The sequence below is a fragment of the Pelophylax lessonae genome (assembly GCF_965119305.1).
Source record: "Pelophylax lessonae genome assembly, chromosome: 11".
NCBI lineage: Eukaryota > Metazoa > Chordata > Amphibia > Anura > Ranidae > Pelophylax > Pelophylax lessonae.
Genome location: NC_138778.1, coordinates 48,366,441 through 48,388,655, shown reverse-complemented (window position 1 = coordinate 48,388,655; position 22,215 = coordinate 48,366,441). Strand labels below are relative to the sequence as shown.

At 45.6% G+C, this 22,215-nt stretch overlaps 1 protein-coding gene across 1 annotated transcript in view; it reads left to right on the top strand.

The window, feature by feature from the left end:
- Positions 1 to 4,456: 4,456 nt before the first annotated feature.
- CBFA2T2 (CBFA2/RUNX1 partner transcriptional co-repressor 2) overlaps positions 4,457 to 22,215 on the top strand; it is an 84,046-nt gene continuing 66,287 nt past the window's right edge. Inside the window, exon 1 of the mRNA XM_082271839.1 lies at positions 4,457 to 4,591. Within this exon, the coding sequence (XP_082127965.1) occupies positions 4,564 to 4,591 (28 nt within the window). The 5' untranslated portion in view covers positions 4,457 to 4,563. The remainder of the gene's footprint in view (positions 4,592 to 22,215) is intronic.

The following is a 22,215-nucleotide window of genomic DNA, read 5'->3' as shown; positions in this document are numbered from 1 at the left end:
GCGGGAGCGAGCCTCCGGCGGCGCGCGCGCGCCACCCACAAGGGGAGGAGTCCAGCGACGTAGGTCTACATCGCTGGACGATAATTAACCACTTTGCCAGAGTACAGTCAATGTGACTGGTCGGCAAATGGTTAATCTACTGATCAACCAGCCTGTCAGATTTTGCTCACTCGATAGGCGCTGCTGGATATAGCCGGCAGCGCTGATCAGTGTATTCTGATGGTGAGGAAGTCTCCCCGCCATCAGATACAATAGCTCAGCAGGGAGGATTTACACATCCACATCAAATATGTGGATGAGGGAATCGAGTAATTTTATTTTTCATTCAGCCCGCTGGTTGAACGTAATAAAAAGACTCATCTATGGGCTGCCGTACATACTACCTAGCATGCATGCATTTAACTTGAAATATATATCTGGTGCTAGGTCCACCTTGCGGGTCGTTAACACCAGTAGGCGCACTTATAATGTGACAACATTACATTTTTAAAAGTCTTGTAAGCTGCTTTGTATAAATAATAAATTAGGGGGGAAGTCATGTGACTGGTGACAAAACGCGTAGGGTCAGGACTGGATGACGCCACTGCGCTACACAGCAGTAATTGTACACAGAGAACAGACCGACAGCAGGAGTGTATATTATCAGAATACTGTGTATTTGCATGCAAAATGCTTGGTGCGGTGAAGCACCTATTAAAAGTGTATGAGCTGGGGAAAGGAATAAGGGCCAGTTCACGCCACATGCAGTCCAGTGCATTTTTTTTCTGCATCAAAAATGCATGAATAGTAGGTTATATGGTAGTCAGCAGCTAAGTTTACACCAGTGTGTTCAAGTTCCAGGAAAAAAAGTATAACATGCTGCATTTTTTTCTGCACTGGACTGTACTGAAATGTGGTAAAGCGCACAAAAAATGCGCCAGAACGCACCTAAACGCACTGGAACACACATGTCATTATTTAGGGCCAGTTCACACCACATGCAGTCCTGTGCATTTTTTTCTGCATCAAATACGCATGGAAAGTAGGTTATTTGGTTTCCAATGGCATAGTTCACACCAGTGCTTGCAGTTCCAGTCTGTTCCAGTTCCAGTTCCTGCATTGCACTGTACTGGAAAACGCATCAAAAATGCACTGGAACACACCTAAATGCTCCAAAAACGCACTGGAACACACATGTCCCTATTTGAGATAAAAAAAAAAAAAGAGAGAGGGAAAAATGCACTGGACTGCATCAAAAATGCACCAAAAACACGTAAAAAACACGCATGCAAAAAAGCATCTGGAACGCATCCGGACTGCGTTCTATGGTGTGAACTGACCATAAAGGTTAAGAAAAAAGGGGAACAATGCACTGGACTGCATCAAAAATGCACCAAAAACGCACTTAAACACATGGTCTCTGTGTTCATCTAGTGAGTAGATCCCCCACACAGTTAGAAAGCATCCCCTAGGCACACATTTAACCCTTTGATCGTGTTAACCCCTTCCCTGCTTGATAACTTTTGCGCAACTGGGAAGAAATTAGGGTGCACACCGCTCCAAGGCTGCCTGTAATAGATAATCCCAGTGAAGACTGCAATGTTCCTGAAGCTGAGTGCTCACTAAGGTCCATAGCCTAATGGGCCATACACATTATAAGATTTTCTGAAGACTTACCAAAACCATATAATATGAGGTCAAACCTAAACACGTTCAATTTGTATGCAATCTGGCAGGCCCTTGCACTACATAGAAAAGGTAAATCTGAAGGAAATCTAACCACAAAAGTTGGATAGTGTGTATCCAGCTTAAGAAGTCCATATAGCAAAGAAGAAAACAGCGGCACCTCCAGCAATAAAGGAAACAATGTTTTATTGAAGAATCACAGGTCCAAAAATCGACACACACGAAAACACACTATTCAGCAACTGAATAGTGTGTGAAAAATATTGTTTTTTTTTTCAGAATTGTCGCTATTTTTTTGTTTATAGCGCAAAAAATAAAAATCGCACAGGTGATCAAATACCACCAATAGAAAGTTCTGTTTATGGGAAAAAAAGGACATCAGTTTTATTTTGGTACAGCGTTGCACGACCGCACAATTGTCCGTTAAAGTAACTAAGTGCCGAATCGCAAAATAGGGCTTGGTATTTAAGGGGGCAAATCCTTCCGATCCAGAAGTGGTTAAAGTAACGCAGTGCCGAATCGCAAAATGGCCTGGTCATTAGGGGGTAAAATCTTCCTGTCCTTAAGTGGTTAACCCCATGCATTTGCATGCCTAATGCACAAATGGCGATAAACATATATCCGATGCTAGTTCTGCTGGTTCACACGCACAAACCGAGAGTGCTGTGCACACATGTCGCATTGTATTATTGCAATGCATTGCAGTGCTTGCTTTTTTCTCCCCTTTTCTTATACTTTAACTTATTCTGTAAATAACTCTAATGCCTCGTACACACGCATCGATTATTGGCCGGGAATTTTCGGCCAACGTCCGATCGGCCGATTTTCGGCTTGTTAGTATGATGCTTTCGACAACCGACTCCAACTTTTCGGCCGAAAAAAATCTGGTGTGCAGACTATAAAATTTTTGCTGGCCGTCAACACAACGGCCGATTTTCTGTCAGTCAGTACAGATTTCAGCAGACAAAAATCTGATGAGCAAGACTGGGCATGCTCAGAGAAGAAAAAACACAAAGAAAGCAACTCAACACATGACATCACTTCTGAAGTTGATTTTTGTTGGGCGAGAAAATTCATGTGCAGTCTAGGCACATTCCAACCAACAAAACACAACTCTGGACAAAAGTCGGACGATCGGTCAGCCGATAATCGTTGCGCGTGTACGAGGTATTAGCATGGCAGCATGCCGTGATGCATAAAAGCGCATCAATGCGCTCTGTGCTGCTCAAAAAATCCTATTTTATTTTTTGCGCCACACCAATGCCGATTGCCTTGGGGCTGGTGTGAATGTGTCAGCGATCCCTTATGCCCCGTACACACGTTCCGATAATCGTACGACAAAACTCGCTTTCGACCTGATCTCACGATAATTTGATCGTTAGTACACAGCTTTCGACAGCCGATCACGACAGTTGGTCCAACAAAATCCAAAGGGACGAACAGGAAAACTTCTGCCGTACGACATCTTCTCGAACGATAATCGTTTCGTCAGTACAGTATGCGTACGCTAAAAGTCGATCGACAAATACCAGGCATGATCGGAAACAGTCAAATAATCCGCAGGGGTCAGACATATATATATATACATCACTTCCGATACATAGCTACGAAAAATACACTTGGTCAGTGAATCGTACGAAGAAAATCTGATGGTTGGTACGCAGAGTTGGTTTTTCGATTTTAGTAACATGCAACAATTTACGAAACATTAGTCGTACGATTATCGGAACGTGTGTACGGGGCATTAGGGTAAATATTTGCCCCGTACACACGTACCGAATGTCGGCCGAACGATCGGCCGTCTTTTGTCCGGTGCTGTCCTGTCGGTTGAAAAGTGCTAAAGACTGCACACGAATTTTGTCGGCCAACAACAGCCGACTGCAGAAGTGATGTCATGTGATGGTTAACTTTCCGTGTGTTTTTTCTTTTCTGAGCATGCCCAGTCTTGCTCATCTGCTGTTAGTCGGCCGAATTCTGTACTGACTGGCGAACAATCGGCCGTTCTGGTGACGGCCAACAAAAATTTTATAGCCTGCACACCCGATTCTGTTCGGCCAAAAAGTCGCAGTCGGAAGCATCATACTAACAAGCCGACAATCGGCCGATCGTTCGGCGGCCGAATATTTATGGGCGACAATCGACAATTGTGTACGGGCCTTTAGAGCCCATTCAGACTAGCGCGACTTGCCAGGCGACTTGTCAGCCTGACAAGTCGCGCTCGGTCGCGGTCCATTGAGTAGTACAGGACCCGTTCTAATATAAGCGACACAAGTCACTCCGACTTAGAAAAAGGGTCCTGTACTACTTTGGGGCGACCTCAGAGCGACTTGCATAGACTTCCATTATGTGAAGTCTCTGCGAGTCGCGCCGAAGTCGCGGTGCACAGCGGTGCACGCGACTTCACAGGTCGCCCCCCAAAGTCGTGTCGCGCTAGTCTGAATGGGCTCTTATACTTATATATTTTTATTTTCTTATTATTTATTTATTTTTATTATTATTTTCTTATTATTTCTTATTCTTATATTTTTTTATACAAGTGTCTGTTGTTTATTAAACAATTTATGTTACAACACTTGGAGCTTGCGCACACATAGAACATATTTATGTTTTCTTTTATTTATTTTATTTTTTATGTCATTGTATTTAGTTAAGTAGGGACTACTGCATTGCTACACTTTTCTATGGAGGAGAAAGTGATCCAGAGGAGAGGGGGAAGAGTCCTTTAGAAGGGGGGGAGGGGTTCACTCCAGTAGTCTGTATGCAGGCAGAGCCCTCCCCATTTCTCCTTGTCTCTCCCTGATCCTTTTCCAGTCCCACAGACTCCTCCAACTCCAGCTCAGAAAGCAGGGGGGGCAGAGAGAAGATCGGTTACATTGTATTACACACAGGATATATAAGATGGTTGGGATCCCTGGATCATTTCAATGTAAGTACTGATTCCTATTATCACTTGTTGGGAGCGGTGGAAGGGCAGGCTCGCCTTCTTCTTCCATGTTGATGGAAGGGGCAGCAGAAACATTGCAAGCGGGCTGCACTGATCCCTTGGTATACAGACTGTGTTGATGTTTTGCACTTTGGTGTATGTTGTAACTGCTTGTTGCACATCGAGGGCCTGCAACGCTGAAGGAATCCTAAAGCGCACTGAAAAAATGATGGAGTTCTGTCCATGCATCCCTGATAATTGTGTTCTGGACGGTTCTGGGTTTTGAAAGTTTAACCCAGAAAATACTCCTTGTTGTTCCTCTGAAATGACCATTTAATTCCTTTCTCGTTCTTGTGGACCAAATATTTACGAGTGTCATGGTAGACCTTTAAGTTGATATTTCTAAGAGCCCATTCACACAGGGGCGACACGACTTGCTGGGGCGACCTGTGAAGTCGCGGTGCACGCTGGCGCGACATGTACGGACTTCATATAATTGAAGTCAATGCAAGTCGCCTCCAGGTCGCCCCAAAGAAGTACAGGACCCTTTTTCTAAGTCGTAGCGACTTGTGTCGCTCCTATTAGAACGGGTCCTGTGCTAATCTATGGCAGGCGACCCACCGCGACTTGTCAGGCGACCAAGTCGCCTGACAAGTCACGCTAGTGTGAATGGGGTCTAAATCAGCCTTTCATAACCAGGGTTCAGTGGAACCAGGGGGCTCCTCCAGAGGGGTCAATGCCACTTGAAAGAGCCAGCGACACAACTCCAATAATCTTTGAAGTTGCTTCTAAGGGGGCTTTTTGATCACTGTTGTCAGGGGGGCATTCTTCCCTCTGGCCACCAAAGAATTTGTGTATGCAGGGGTTATCCTAGACCTGAAAAAGATTTATAAATGCCATGTTAGCCCTTTGTGGATATTTCTAAATCAGTCTTTCTCAGCTAGGGTTCCGTGGAACCTGGGGGTTCCTCCAGAGGTTGCTTCGGGATGCTTGAGCTGTGTGGTTGATTGATTTTCATTTGAGGGTGCCTGCATAGTTCTGGGGTCAATGCCACTTTGAAGAGCCAGCGACACAACTATAATAATCTTTGTTGCTGTTTCTAAGGGGGACATTCTGATCACTGATGTACTTTGGGACGACCTCGGAGCGACTTGCATAGACTTCCATTATGTGAAGTCTCTGCAAGTCGCGCCGAAGTCGCGGTGCACGCGACTTCACATGTCGCCCCCTAAAGTCGTGTCGCGCTAGTCTGAATGGGCTCTTATACTTATATTTTTTTTATTTTCTTATTATTTATTTATTTTTATTATTATTTTCTTATTATTTCTTATTCTTGTGGACCAAATATTTACGATTGTCATGGTAGACCTTTTAAGTTGATATTTCTAAATCAGCCTTTCATAACCAGGGTTCAGTGGAACCTGGGGGCTCCTCCAGAGGTTGAGCTGTGGTCCCATAGTTCTGGGGTCAATGCCACTTGAAAGAGTCGGCAACACAACTCTAATAATCTTTGAAGTTGTTTCTAAGGGGGCTTTTCGATCACTGTTGTCAGGGGGGCATTCTTCCCTCTGGCCACCAAAGCATTTGTGTATGCAGGGGTTCCCCTAGACCTGAAATAATTATAAATGTCATGTTAGCCCTTTAAGTTGATATTTCTAAATCAGCCTTTCTCAGCTAGGGTTCTGCGGAACCTGGAGATTCCTCCAGATGCTGTTTCTGGATGCTTGAGCTGTGTGGTTGATTGATTTTCATTTGAGGGTGCCTGCATAGTTCTGGGGTCAATGCCACTTTGAAGACCCAGCAACACAACTGTAATATTTTTTGTCGCTGTTTCTAAGGGGACATTCTGATCATTAATGCACAAGGGGGCATTCTTCTGGCCACCAAAGAATTGTTTTTTTGCAGGGGTTCCCCTAAACCTGAAAAAGATTTCTCGAGTCTCCTGGAATAAAATAAAGTTTGGAAAAGGCAGGTCTGGATCCTCTATTAAGCATGAATCAGAAGTATATAACAGCAGTCCTTCTGATCCAGGCTTCTGTGGAACCTGAGGGTTCTTCCAGATGTTGCTAGGTGTTCTTTGAGCTGTTTTTGCGTGACTTCCCATTTTAGGGTTCCTACATAGTTCTGGAGCCAATGCCACTTGAAAGCATGAGCAGCACTACACCAATAGTGTTTTAAGCGGTTTTAAAGGTCCAGTCTGACCACCACTGAAAGGTGGGCATTTTTCTGACTGGTCAGCAAAGAACTGGTTTTAGAAGGGGTCCTCCTAGACCTCAAAGTTATTTTAAGTAATATCCTTGGGTATAAAGGTTGGGAAAGACTAGATAATAAGCATGAAACAGAAGTCTGTAGAGAAGACTTTCTCAACCAGGGTTTTGTGGAAACCTCCAGAGCTTGCTTGAGCTGTGGGTACTTGATGGTGCCGGCGTAGTTGTGGGCCAATGCCATTTGAAAGAGTCAGCAGCTCAATGCCAAGCTGGTTTCTAAGGTTCTAGCTGTTTCTAAGGTTGGTCAACTGACCGCGACTATGAGGGGGCATTCTTCCCACTCTCAACCATTGGTTTTAACAAAGATTCCCCTAGATCTGACATTTTTTTTTCAAAGCTTCCTCTGGGGCAAAAGTTTGGTTATGGCTTTTCTATATCATCTAATTAGCATAAACCAGATGTATATACAGTAGCCTTTCTCAACCAGGTTACCATGGAACCTAAGGGTTCTAGATCAGGGGTCTTCAAACTTTCTAAACAAACCAGTTTAATTTCCTTCAGACTTTAAGGGGGGCCGACTGTGGCCATTGGGAGTATGAAATGTCCCAGCATTAGTGGGAGTAAACATTCCCCCATCATTGGTGTCAGTGGGAGAAATTGTACCACATCATTGGTGTCATTGGGAGGAATCGTGCTACATTGCTGGTGTCATTGGGAGGAAATGTGCCCCATCGTTGGTGTCAGTGGGAGGAATTTGCCCCATTGTTGGAGTCATTGGGAGAAATTGTGCCCCATTGTGGGTGTAATTGGGAGGAATTTCGCTCCATAATTGGTGTCAATGGGAGGAAATGGAACACCATCACTGGTGTCATTGGGAGGATTCGTACCCCGTTGTTGGTGGAATTGGGCCCCATTGTTGGTGTCATCTGGATGAACTGTGCCCCATCATTGATGTCATTGTTGGTGTAATTGGGAGAAATTGTGCCCCATTGTGGGTGTAATTGGGAGGAATTCTACTCCATAATTGGTGTCAATGGGAGGAAATGGAACACCATCACTGGTGTCATTGGGAGGAATCGTACCCCAGGGGCGTAACTACAGGGGTTGCAATCGCAACCGGGCCCCATGCTCCAGGGGGCACATGCAGCTCCCCTGTACACCTGGATAGGAGGGGTGGTGGGGGCAGCACGTAGAGGAATCACTGCCCTCCTTTTTCCTCCTGTAGCTGCAGGAGGAAAATGGAGGAGATTGGTTCCTCTGTATGCTGCCCCCGCCACTCCTCCTATCCAGTTCACTTGTGTTCTGCTGACTTTGGGCCCCTGTGTTCTCCCCTGGTCCCCCCCCCCCCCCCACTGTGCTCCCTCCCCTGCCGGCTTCTGCAAGGGATGTGTCACAATAGAGAACCAGGAAGGGTCGGTAAATATGTAATTTACCAGCTCCTTCCTTTTCTGAATGGACAGAGTCATAGTCAGTGACATTGTAAAAAAATAAAATGATAAAAAATTAATACAATTATAATACCAAAAAATAAAAACTACTGGCACCAGTGGGTGAACTTCATGGATCGCAGAGGTCACACTTGCGACCAAGCCCTGGCATTCCACCAACGTGGGGAGGCCCCAAGATTGCAGGAAGGGGGCCCAGTGCAGAACTTGTGAAAGGGTGCCACTGCGGGACCATAATAAAGGGCCCCGCAAGCAGAGTAAAGGGCACCAGGATCAGTGGGAAGAGCCCCAGGCTTGAAGGGAAGGGTTCCGGCCAGGAGCCTGGGGGGCCCTTTATGGTTTCTTGCATCGGGGCCCTGAAGGTTCTAGTTACGCCTCTGTCGTACCCCATTGTTGGTGGAATTGGGCCCCATTGTTGGTGTCATCTGGATGAACTGTGCCCCATCATTGATGTCATTGGTAGTAATTGTAAGTGTCATTGTTGGTGTCCTTGGGAGGAATTGTTCCCTTCATTGGTGTCAGTGAATAAAATAGTGCTCCAAGGAATGGATAAAAGCAAGCAAAGGGCCACAGTTTGAAAACCACTGTTCTAGATCCTCTAATAAACATGAAACAGAGGTATATAAAGTGATGTGGTAATTTTAAATACTGTGGCTCATCAGTAAATGTCCTCAAAAAACTATTATAAGAAACTGACCATGAATAGCACTATTTGTAGTAGTTCAAGTGTTGCTAATGATTAGGGTGCATTGGGGATATTGAGCCACCAGTTCTGGACTGGAGTTGGGCAAAGATTCTCTGCATGCTGGAAATCCTTTAAAAACTCTGCAAAAAAAAAAAAAACAATGATTGTATTAAACTTTTCTACATTCAGTTATTTCTTCTTTCTTATATCCACTATATCTACACTGTAATTTTAGTGTAATTTTCTGAGATAGTAGGCAGTAGCTACTATATCAATTGAACCATGTCCCTGGAAATTGCTGGAAAGTAAATTGTGATGCAATGTGTGTGTGGTCTACAGACTGTTGCTGATAAATAGATAATTTGATGTCCATGCTGTGTGATGGCATTTAAGGCATGCTGGGGTGTAATGTGGCTTTTTATCAGTATGGAGAAACTGCTGGTGGTGAGACCAGAAACAACAAAAGGAGTAGATGTGTTACAGGAGATAAAACTTAAGTTTACTACACACAGTCTATTGTACAGTCTCTTAAGATATATGAAGAAATGTAAGAACTACGTTGCGTCAGAGCCTACCTGAGCCCCAATTCACACATGAGAAATTTGGAGCAGTCTTCCAGGAGCACTTCAACGCTTGACCTGAGATTTCCATGTTATTCTATTGAAGCCATTCACATCTAATGTGCCAGCGCTCAACGCTCATAAAAAGTAAAGGAGCTTCATTTGAGCATGATCATGTGTTTTTGGCTGCATAGACTTCAGTGGAAGAGCCTGATAGATGCTCAAGTGTGAATCTAGGCTCATATGTAGCGTGAGTGTTGTTAGGCGATTTAGGCCCCTTTCACACTTGTGCAACTTGTCATGCAACTTTGGACATCAGAGTTGCACGACATGTCGTTTCCAATAATACTTATTCATATATGTGCAACTTCAAAGTAGTTCATGCCCTACTTTGGTCTGACTTTCATGCAACCTGAGGGCCATAGGCTTTAATGTTAACCCTCAGAAGTTGCATGAAAGTCATACCTGAATGTTATACAATGCAACTTGTGTGCAACAGTTGTCCATTAAACTTGTCAAAGCCAAAGTCGTATTTAACTTGCACCCATCCAAAGTTGCGTCAAAGTTGTATCAAAGTAGAACCAAAGTTACACTCCAAAGTTGGCGCAACTTTGGAGTCGTACAAGTGTGCAAGGGGCCTTAGAGGTTTTTTTTGCACATGACTTGCAAAAGAGCAGAATTGCACATGTAGGACTACGTCGCTGGACGGAATCGAGCCACTTTGTCGCAGTACCCTCAATGTGAGCGGTCGGCAAGTGGTTAAAATGTTTAAAGTTAACTCCATTTTCATGGGGAAAAAAATAGCAAATAAAAAAAAAACAATATAGCATATACGAGCGCGACACAAGTCATATTATAATTGAATGTTATTAAAAATTACCTTTCCTTTTCAAACTGCAGCTGTTGTAACTTTCTGAAAATGCAGTGCAATATGGCTGCCTAGAGCTGTATTGTACACAGAATGTGTACTGAGCACACTCCAGAAATATTATTTCCTGCTTGTGTGATTGGCTCACCAATTTCCCCAGAAAATACAAGATACAAGTTTTCTGGTATCCCAAACAACAAAAATGTTATTTTTGGTGAGATACTCCCAATAGGAACACGTCTAAAGTGATGCAGGCCAACCAGCTTTCCTCATTAGTGCTCTGCAGCTGCACAGCTGATTGATAATTATGAAACCACTCCCATTAGACCCACTCAGCACAGAGGAACAAACAATGATTTCTTAAAAAATACCAAAAGGTAGGAATCTGCAACAAAGGTTGTTATAATTCTTGCATTGTACAGAGATCCCACAGAGGGGAATGTTTTTTTTTTTTTCAACAAAAGTGGAGCTTGAAAAAGCAAAGTAGAGTTTTGTTGAGAAAAAAAAAAACATTCCCCTCTGCCAGAAATCTGACTTGTATCTTATGCCCCGAACACACGTACCGATTGTCGGCCGAACAATCGGCCGTCTTTTGTCCAGGGCTGTCGTGTCTGTTGAAAACTGCAAAAGACTGCACACGAATTTTGTCGGCCAACAACAGCCGACTGCAGAAGTGATGTCATGTGATGGTTAACTTTCCTTGTCTTTTCTTTTCTGAGCATGCTCAGTCTTGCAAATCTGATGATTGTCGGCTGAATTCTGTACTGACTGGCGAACAATCGGCCGTTCTGGTGTTGGCCAACAAAAATTTTAAAGCCTGCACATCAGATTCTATTTGGCCGAAAGTGCGCTGTCGGCTGTCGGAAGCATCATACTAACAAGCCTACAATCGGCCGATCGGTCGTCGGCCGAATATTTACGGCCGACAATCGGTACGTGTGTACGGGGCATTAGGCAGACTTCTGGGAATATCAGTGAGCCAATCACACAAGCAGGAAATGACGAGTGAATCTGATGGAACCTCTACAGCCCCGATTTGCCTCCGTGAACAATGACAAGATAAGAAGAAATGGCCGCACATCACTGGAGTTCCAAATGCCTTTATTGTGATATCCAAAGTGGCACGACAAATTAAAAAAACTGACAGCATTCAAAACTTGGCATTTTGAATGCTTTTCAGTGCCGAGGAGGGGTTTGGGGTCTTTTAGACCCCCAGATCCCTCCACAAGGAGTACCTTTAAAAAAAATATCGGCAGATATCGGCCGATACCGATATCCGATGACCAAAATATCGGTATCGGCATTAAAAAAAATATCGGTCGATCACTAGTTCACACCCATCCGATAAGATTCAGGTGTGGGGGAAAAAGGGTCCTACAACACTTTGGTGCAAATGTGATGCAATTTAAGCCATACAAAATATGTGGCTCAAATTGCATCACACAAACATCACATGTGATATGCACAGGAATGCGGTGCATTTTTGGTGCAAATCACATGCGGTGTTCAGCATGCACCAGTGTGAACCCAGGCTATGGTCCATGAACAACACCTCGAAACAGAACCCAGGCTTAAAAAAAGCAATGGAATAAAAAATGTAAAAAAACGCCAGTCGGCAGCGTTTATTTACGTTAGAGTGTTTTTACAGCTGAAAAACGCCACTCAAAACCCACTAGTTTTTGGAGTTTTTTTACAGCCAGAAACTGCCCCTGCCAAAAACTGCTGAAAACAGCCTATGTGTGCATGGATACATAGCCTAACATGCTAGGGCATTTATTGGCTGTAGAAAAAAACATCTGACGCCAAAAACAGCAGCTGTAAAAACGTCCCGTGTGCATGAGGCTCTAAGACCAAGAACTGAGCGATCAAAGATCGCTAATCACTCGGGGTGGTTGTATGATCAGATTGTACAGTGTATGGCCAGCTTTAAATTAATTGGGCAATCGGCAAGGGAGGACTGGGCCGGGGGGCAGGGGGGCAATTGCCCCCTGGGCTGCTCTGATGCCCTGTACAAAGGCTGCACTGCTTCTGCCACAGACATGATTCCTGGTGAAGAGAAGTAAAAAGTCCCCACCGCTGACCTACTGAGTACGGTATGAAGACAAGTACAGAGCACAGGCCTCCCCCCAGCATGGATGGTGTAAACTGTGTCTGAGCAGAGGCCGGTTCCATGCCCCACTCGAGACTCTCCCCTGGCCAGCCCCCAGCTCTGCCCAACAGCCTCCTGCTGGCCAGGTTGGGAACCCAGATTCGGCCAGTGAGTAGAGAGTATCTGGAGCGGAGCTTTAGCCTAGAATGGGGGTCAGGAGGAGGCCGGGAAGAGGGAGAGTGGGAGGGGAGGTGAGTCGCTGCACCGTGGGCCTCTGGACTGTACTTGCCCCCCTGGGCCGAAAGTTGCCAGTCAGCCCCTGGCAATCGGTGATCGCATTTCGTTGCTCTGCCCACTCTACATATATAGGTGAACTTTGATAGCTTGGGGTTAATGGAATTGTGCATTTTGTCATTGCTGCTTGTGCCTTAGTACATATTTCTGTGTATGGTGGTTGGGGTCCTGTCAGTGGAAGATCTTGGTGGGGGGTGGTAATCCCGAGGCACTTAGCCTGTGTGTATATATAGATAGCACTGGTCCGCACGACGTTCTGTAAATATTATGTCTCTGCATGGTGTGATGTTTATTTCAATATATAGTGTTACGCTGTGTATATAGTTCAGCGCGGCCTGTATCCTTTTTTGGTCCTTTTCTACGATGGGGGCCACGCTCTACTACAATGCAGTAATGTCTCTGATCAAAGACTCTTCTATGTGGCTTTGGTGACATTGGACCATTGGGTCTATTAAATCAGACCTGTAGAGGATTCCCCCCATTAGGCCTGATTTACATATTTCAGAACGCAGTAACATGCTTTAAAACGCATTCAAAAAGGCGTGTTAAATATATTTGATGTCCAAAGTTGCATGAAAAGCCACACAAGTGTAAATGGAGTCTAAGGTCTAGCATTAATTGTTAGGGTTAGCGTTCTAACCCTGACCTTAGCCTTTAACCCTAGACCCTAACTTGTGACTTTGAACACATAAAAGATCCTGAACTACTTTGATGTGAGAGAGTGTAAAGTTGCATCAAAACCGCACTCCATGAACAGAACTGTCATACTTTTCTATTAGCCCAAAAAAACAAATGCAAAACGCATCAAAAACTTAACACTTGAGCATTTGGTGAGGGTCCAATGAATTCTATTACACGCAAAATGCAATCCGCTACTGAAAAAAAGTCCATGGCCCTTTCCAAGAAAATGCAGCGGCTCAAAACGCTGTAGTGGGTTTCTGCAAAGCTCACTAAAAAACGCATAGGTGTGAACCAAGGGTAAAAACACAGATCTTCACCTGGTTTGGCCACCCATGTGAATGGAGTCTAAGAAACTGGATTGGAGATGTACCTCTTTCTTGTGGTAGAGTGGTACCGTCTGAAAAGGGGGGATGTTCAGGGCCTGTTTTAAAGAATAGGTGTACCTCGTCCCTTGAGTTCAGCTCCACCTAGTCCAGTACCTACATCTGCCCCTTTTTCAGCGATGTTCACTGTGAGGTCCTTCAGAAAGCATCTTCATCGGGTCCTCTACAGCCCCGCTATGAGGAGAGAATCACTCCATAGGACTGCCGGGGTTCACCAAGAGTATAGCTCCACTATGAGGAGAGCCTCACTCTACAGGACTGCCAGAGTCCACCAAGAGTACAGCCCCACTATGAGGAGAGCCTCACTCTACAGGACTGCCAGGGTCCACTAGGAGTATAGCCCCACTATGAGGAGAGCCTCACTCTACAGGACTGCCGGGGTCCACCAGGAGTACAGCCCCACTATGAGGAGAGCCTCACTCTACAGGACTGCTGGGGTCCACCAGAAGTACAGCCCCACTATGAGGAGAGCCTCACTATACAGGACTGCCGGGGTCCACCAGGAGTACAGCCCCACTATGAGGAGAGCCTCACTCTACAGGACTGCTGGGGTCCACTAGGAGTATAGCCCCACTATGAGGAGAGCCTCACTCTACAGGACTGCCGGGGTCCACTAGGAGTATAGCCCCACTATGAGGAGAGCCTCACTCTACAGGACTGCTGGGGTCCACCAGGAGTATAGCTCCACTATGAGGAAAGCCTCACTCTACAGGACTGCCGGGGTCCACCAGGAGTATAGCCCCACTATGAGGAAAGCCTCACTCTACAGGACTGCCGGGGTCCACCAGGAGTATAGCCCCACTATGAGGAGAGCCTCACTCTACAGGACTGCCGGGGTTCACCAGGAGTACAGCCCCACTATGAGGAGAGTCTCACTCTACAGGACTGCCGGGGTCCACCAGGAGTATAGTCCCACTATGAGGAGAGCCTCACTCTACAGGACTGCCGGGGTCCACCGGGAGTACAGCCCCACTATGAGGAGAGCCTCACTCTACAGGACTGCCAGGGGCCAACCAGGAGTATAGCCCCACTATGAGGAGAGCCTCACTCTACAGGACTGCTGGGGTCCACCAGGAGTATAGCGCCACTATGAGGAGAGCCTCATTTTACAGGACTGCCGGGGTCCACCAGGAGTATAGCCCCACTATGAGGAGAGCCTCACTCTACAGGACTGCCGGGGTCCACCAGGAGTATAGCGCCACTATGAGGAGAGCCTCACTCTACAGGACTGCCGGGGTCCACCAGGAGTACAGCCCCACTATGAGGAGAGCCTCACTCTACAGGACTGCCGGGGTCCACCAGGAGTACAGCCCCACTATGAGGAGAGCCTCACTCTACAGGACTGCCGGGGTCCACCAGGAGTACAGCGCCACTATGAGGAGAGCCTCACTCTACAGGACTGCCGGGGTCCACTAGGAGTATAGCCCCACTATGAGGAGAGCCTCACTCTACAGGACTGCCGGGGTCCACCAGGAGTACAGCGCCACTATGAGGAGAGCCTCACTCTACAGGACTGCCGGGGTCCACCAGGAGTATAGCGCTACTATGAGGAGAGCCTCACTCTACAGGACTGCCGGGGTCCACCAGGAGTACAGCCCCACTATGAGGAGAGCCTCACTCTACAGGACTGCCGGGGTCCACCAGGAGTACAGCCCCATTATGAGGAGAGCCTCACTCTACAGGACTGCCGGGGTCCACCAGGAGTACAGCGCCACTATGAGGAGAGCCTCACTCTACAGGACTGCCGGGGTCCACCAGGAGTATAGCGCCACTATGAGGAGAGCCTCACTCTACAGGACTGCCGGGGTCCACCAGGAGTACAGCCCCACTATGAGGAGAGCCTCACTCTACAGGACTGCCGGGGTCCACCAGGAGTATAGCGCTACTATGAGGAGAGCCTCACTCTACAGGACTGCCGGGGTCCACCGGGAGTATAGCCCCACTATGAGGAGAGCCTCACTCTACAGGACTGCCGGGGTCCACCAGGAGTACAGCCCCACTATGAGGAGAGCCTCACTCTACAGGACTGCCGGGGTCCACCAGGAGTACAGCCCCACCTAGAAATGAATGAGTCCTGGTGCCCAATGGAAGGATGAGGAGGACCTTATGAGGACTTGTCCTGAAGAAGGGATGTGTGGGTTGGGACTGGGACATTAGAGTGGGAACAGGGTTAGGTAGTAGACCAAAAGAAAAAGGCCTAAAGGAAAAAAAAAAAAAGCACAGGCATTAGGAGGCAACAGTATCACTGCAGTGAAAAAAAGATGAATGGGGTGCCTTACTCTAATGCATAAAATAGGATGAGTTAGGGCTGGTTCACACCATACGAGGTGCAGGAAAATCGTGTTTCTGTGCGCATTTCATGCACCCCACAGGGAGGCGTTTTGCCCTTATTAGGTGCAGGGTTGCACTGATACCGAGTATCAATGCAATATCAATACTAAGAATTTAAACAAGTACTCATACTCGTGTAAATACACTGATACCTGAAAACAATACCTTTGCGGTGCGATTTGAGCCCATTAATTTTGTACTGCAAAGAATTGCTTGCGATTTAAACAGGAATGTGATGCGATTCCTGTCCGAATCACATGCAGTTTCCGAAAAGAGGTTTGACCGCACTCCAGTGGATGAAGATAAAATAATCCTTTTATTAAGATTGTAAATACAACAAGACAAGACAATTGAGCCACAGACAGTTGACGTGCTTCACAATTCAAAATCGCTTAACCGCTTTACGACCGCCCGCCGCAGTTTTACTGCGGCAGGAAGCCGCTCCTGCGCGAACCGCTGTAGCTGTATGTCGGTCGTGCGCAGTAGGTTAGGGGGCAAATGCGCCACGCGCTCCCGCCCCCACTCGTCAGCGGGAAAGCTGATGCACGGGTGAGGCGGCTCCAATTGCCACCTGACACACGTGATCGTTCTCCGCTGACAGCTGACCCTTCTTCTCCCTGGAATGATCACAGAGCCCCTGTGATCCTTCTATATAGAAACACAGGTCTCTATGGTCATTTCACAAGCAACCCCCCCCCCCCCCCCACAGTTAGAATTACTCCCCTAGGCTCACATTTAACTCCTTGACTCCTTGATCACCCACAGTGTTAACCCCTTCCCTGCCAGTGTCATTATTACAATAACAGTGCATATTTTTAGCACTTATTACTGTAGTAATGTCACTGGTCCCACCCCCCCCCCCCAAAAGTGTCATAAATGTCAGTCAGGGGTCCGATCTGTTCGCCGCAATGTCGCAGTCCCGCAAAAAAACGTAGATCGCCGCCATTACTAGTAAAAAAAAAAAAACAATAAAAATTACATAAATCTTTCCTGTAGTTAGTAGACGCAATAACTTTTGCGCAAACCAATCAAAATACGCTTATTGCGATTTTTTTTTTTTTTTTTTTTTTTTTTTTTTTTTTACCAAAAATATGTAGCAGAAAACAAATTGGCCTAAAATGTTAAAAAAAATTGATTTCTTTAAATTTTTTTGGGGAATCTTATATAGCAGAATGTGAAAAATATGTAAACACGGCAGACCACTGTTCTGTCAGTGATGAGCACAGGGATCCTGCGTTCCTCCAATTTAGAAACACAGGTCTCTGTGTTCATCCAGTGAGTACATCCCCCACACCGTTAGAAAGCACCCCCTAGGCACACATTTAACACTTTGATCGCCCCTGGTATTAACCCCTTCCCAGCCTGTGTCAGTACTGTAACAGTGCGTATTTTTAGCATTGATTACTGTAGTAATGTCACTGGTCCCCCTCAAAAGTGTCAAAAGTGTCAGTTAGGGGTCCGATCTGTCCGCTGCAATGTCGCAGTCCCAATACAAATCGCTGATCACCGCCATTACTAGTAAAAAATAAATAAATAAAAATTACATAAATCTTTCCCCTAGTTTGTAGACATGATACAGTGGGTACGGAAAGTATTCAGGCCCCCTTAAATTTTTCACTCTTTGTTATATTGCAGCCATTTGCTAAAATCATTTAAGTTCATTCTTCTTCCTCATGAATGTACACATAGCACCCCATACTGACAGAAAAACACAGAATTGTTGACATTGTTGCAGATTTATTAAAAAAGAAAAACTGAAATATCACATGGTCCTAAGTATTCAGACCCTTTGCTGTGACACTCATATATTTAACTCAGGTGCTTTCCATTTCTTCTGATCATCCTTGAGATGGTTCTACACCTTCATTTGAGTCCAGCTGTGTTTGATTATACTGATTGGACTTGATTAGGAAAGCCACACACCTGTCTATATAAGACCTTCCAGATCACAATGCATGTCAGAGCAAATGAGAATCATGAGGTCAAAGGAACTGCCTGAAGAGCTCAGAGACAGAATTGTGGCAAGGCACAGATCTGGCCAAGGTTACAAAAAGATTTCTGCTGCAGTGGCTTCAATAATCCTCAAATGGAAGACGTTTGGAACGACCAGGACCCTTCCTAGAGCTGGCCGTCCGGCCAAACTGAGCTATCGGGGGAGAAGAGCCTTGGTGAGAGAGGTAAAGAAGAACCCAAAGATCACTGTGGCTGAGCTCCAGAGATGCAGTCAGGAGATGGGAGAAAGTTGTAGAAAGTCAACCATCACTGCAGCCCTCCACCAGTCGGGGCTTTATGGCAGAGTGGCCCGACGGAAGCCTCTCCTCAGTGTAAGACACATGAAAGCCCGCATGGAGTTTGCTAAAAAAACACCTGAAGGACTCCAAGATGGTGAGAAATAAGATTCTCTGGTCTGATGAGACCAAAATAGAACTTTTTGGCCTTAATTCTAAGCGGTATGTGTGGAGAAAACCAGGCACTGCTCATCACCTGTCCAATACAGTCCCAACAGTGAAGCATGGTGGTGGCAGCATCATGCTGTGGGGGTGTTTTTCAGCTGCAGGGACAGGACGACTGGTTACAATCGAGGGAAAGATGAATGCGGCCAAGTACAGGGATATCCTGGACAAAAACCTTCTCCAGAGTGCTCTGGACCTCAGACTGGGCCGAAGGTTTACCTTCCAACAAGACAATGACCCTAAGCACACAGCTAAAATAACGAAGGAGTGGCTTCACAACAACTCCGTGACTGTTCTTGAATGGCCCAGCCAGAGCCCTGACTTAAATCCAATTGAGCATCTCTGGAGAGACCTAAAAATGGCTGTCCACCAACGTTTACCATCCAACCTGACAGAACTGGAGAGGATCTGCAAGGAGGAATGGCAGAGGATCCCCAAATCCAGGTGTGAAAGACTTGTTGCATCTTTCCCAAAAAGACTCCTGGCTGTATTAGATCAAAAGGGGGCTTCTACTAAATACTGAGCAAAGGGTCTGAATACTTAGGACCATGTGATATTTCAGTTTTTCTTTTTTAATAAATCTGCAACAATGTCAACAATTCTGTGTTTTTCTGTCAGTATGGGGTGCTATGTGTACATTCATGAGGAAGAAGAATGAACTTAAATGATTTTAGCAAACGGCTGCAATATAACAAAGAGTGAAAAATTTAAGGGGGTCTGAATACTTTTCATACCCACTGTATACTTATATATTCAATATACTTTAATTGGAATTTGTTTTTGTTTTTTTACTGAAAATATATAGCAGAATACATATTGGCCTAAATTGATGGAAATTTTTATTGGGAATGTTTTATAGCAGAGAAAATATTTTTATTTATTTATTTTTTTCTGAATTGTCGCTCTGTTTTTGTTTTATAGCGCAAAAAATATAAACCGCAGAGGTGTTCAAATACCACCAAAAGAAAGCATGATTTGTAGGAAAATGAGGACATACATTTTATTTGGGTACAGCGTCGCACGATCGCGCTATTGTCAGTTAAATTAACGCAGTGCCGAATCGCAAAAACTGGCCTGGTCATTAAGGGGGTAAAACCCTCCGGTCCGTAGGGGGCTAATCATGTCTATGGTTACCCCTAGTGTCAGCCCCCCCATCCTGATCTATTAAAATGCGCCACATAAACTCCACCTACTTAGGTTTGGTGTACATCACACACGCTTCTGGCCAATTTGGGGGGCCCAAAAATAGGGGCCATCCTTTAAAAAGTTGGACTTCTGGGAGACGGGCAATAGAATTACGCAGCTTGTTCACACTCCTTCCATGAAATCTATTTGTCGAATGACATGTTGAGTTTCTATATCGTTCACCATGGTCCAATAAATCTGATGAGTGGCCCAGAGACTGGAATACTGCATGGAGCCAAAGTAAATTCCTTTTTCTCTGTGGACATTTCCAGGCCCCGCGGAAGAAATGTCTAAGTTATGGTGTGTGAGCGTTCACAGAGTCAGCCCGTCTCCTGAACAGCTGCTATAGATTACAGCCTGAGACTCCATTGATTAGAGGTTTTTTTTCTCTTCTTTTTAAACAGACAAAAACCGACCCGCGTATAAATAGATTTTCCTTGAAGAATTTTTTTTTTTCTTTAAAACGAGAAACGTGTTACGAGTTTGCAAGTTTCCCGACATGTGTTTGTCGTTATCGCCGTACACATGTGCGACGCATGTGTGTGAGCAGGTAAAAAACATCAACTCGTTTTAGGGATACATCGTTGGAGCCAGACTGTCTAGCTTCCAAACTTCACCCCGGGCTCCAGAGTTTCAAGGGAATTCTTTATATAAATATCCAAATTCATCCGTTCCGCAGATGAAAAGACCACTGTCCAAGTCACGTCGTATTTTTTCATGGAAAAAAAAAAAAACTGATAGCAAGATCTGTTTGAAGAAGATATGTTGGAAAAGGCAAAAATTGCAATATATATGATCAAAAATGCCTCAAAACTCCGCAGTAGCCACAAATGATCTATTATACAATATACACTACATTACCAAAAGTATTGGGACGCCTGCCTTTACACGCACATGAACTTTAATGGCATCCCAGTCTTAAAGCGGAGTTCCGGCCTCAAAATCGATTATGGGCCATCCGCTTGCTAAGGGGAACCTGAAAAAGAAATGGATACTGGCGATTTTTTTTTTTTTTTTTTTTTTTTTTTTTTTGGTCGCTTACCTTATTATAGAAGAAAATATACTCACCTTCCTTCCACTTCCTCCCTCTGCGGCCGCGGCCCGCGCCGTCTCTTCCAGTTTGCGATGATTCCTGGGAGCTGAACGTCATCGCTCCTAGGAATCAATGCGCCTGCACCGGCCCCGCTCGTCACTTCCGGTGCAGGCGCGGCATCACTGCACAGCTTCGTCACTTCCGGTGCAGGCGCGGCATTCACTGCTAAACAGCTTCTGGGCATGCCCAGAAGCTGCGGAGGGATGACACGCCCCCACTGGAAGTGACGAGTGGGGCCGCGGTGCAGTGCATTCTGGGACTCCGATGACACAAAGAGGACGCGCTGGCTTCAGCTGCCCACACCTGAGATGGCAGCGCTGGAGAAGAAATTTTCAAGGTAAGTATTTCTTCTTACAGGTAAGTGCGACCCGGGACAGTTCAGAGGCTATCCATTATGGAATGTACTAGCCCGGACTGTCCCGGGGGTATTTTTAGCTCAAATTGTAGTTGAGCATCATGGGAAATGTAGTTCCAAAACATCTGGAGTGCCAAGGTTCGCCATCACTGGTATATCATATAATTCTACTTTGTGTGCACGAGATGCCATTACAAGTCCAGATTTTACCTTTAAAAAGTAGCATTGACATCATCATTGTGCTGTAGATAGCCTGGGCAGTGAGCAGAGCTGTGGGAGGAGTCTATTAGATTCCACCCACTACAGGCTGCAGAAAATTACAGGAGGGGGCGGAGACGAGACCAGTCACCCTGCACAAGGAGAGAGAGCAGCAATGAGCGGTCTGCACAGAGGTAGAATCTCACACTGGATTACTGCACAGATTTGGAAGAAATACACAAAGCACACCAAGATTCAAGGAAGAATGTAGATGATGAATGTGTGTACACAATATTTGCTTATCCTGGAGTCCAGCTTTAAAGCTAAACAGTTGCATATAAATGTGAAAACCCTACTCCAGAGTTAAGCCGATGACCTCTCTCTTCTTTACTTTAGCTAAGCAGGACAGCTTGGTCCCTGACCCGCCCCTAGTGCGGTTAATTGGACAATGAAGGAGCTTCAGTAAACTGATGAGTTTGTCACTCTGCTCTCTCCTTCTTTCAGGAAGCTTTCAGTGTTAAGTCAGCCATAGATGGTGCAATTTTCTTTTCTGCCACCATGAGCTGCATGAAAGAAAGTCGCTCCATTCCCCCATCAACACAGTCACTATTGATAGGGGAATAATTCCTGTGGAGCCATTGTGTTCTCCCAGCAGGGAGGGATTTAGGGGAGCCATCCCTGCCAGGAGGAAACACAGTGATTATTGCTAGCGGCTATATAATTGGATGAAAAATCCAACAGGTTGGTTGTACCCAAATTGATAGATCTTGAGTACAATCAGCCTGCCCATACATGGTCTG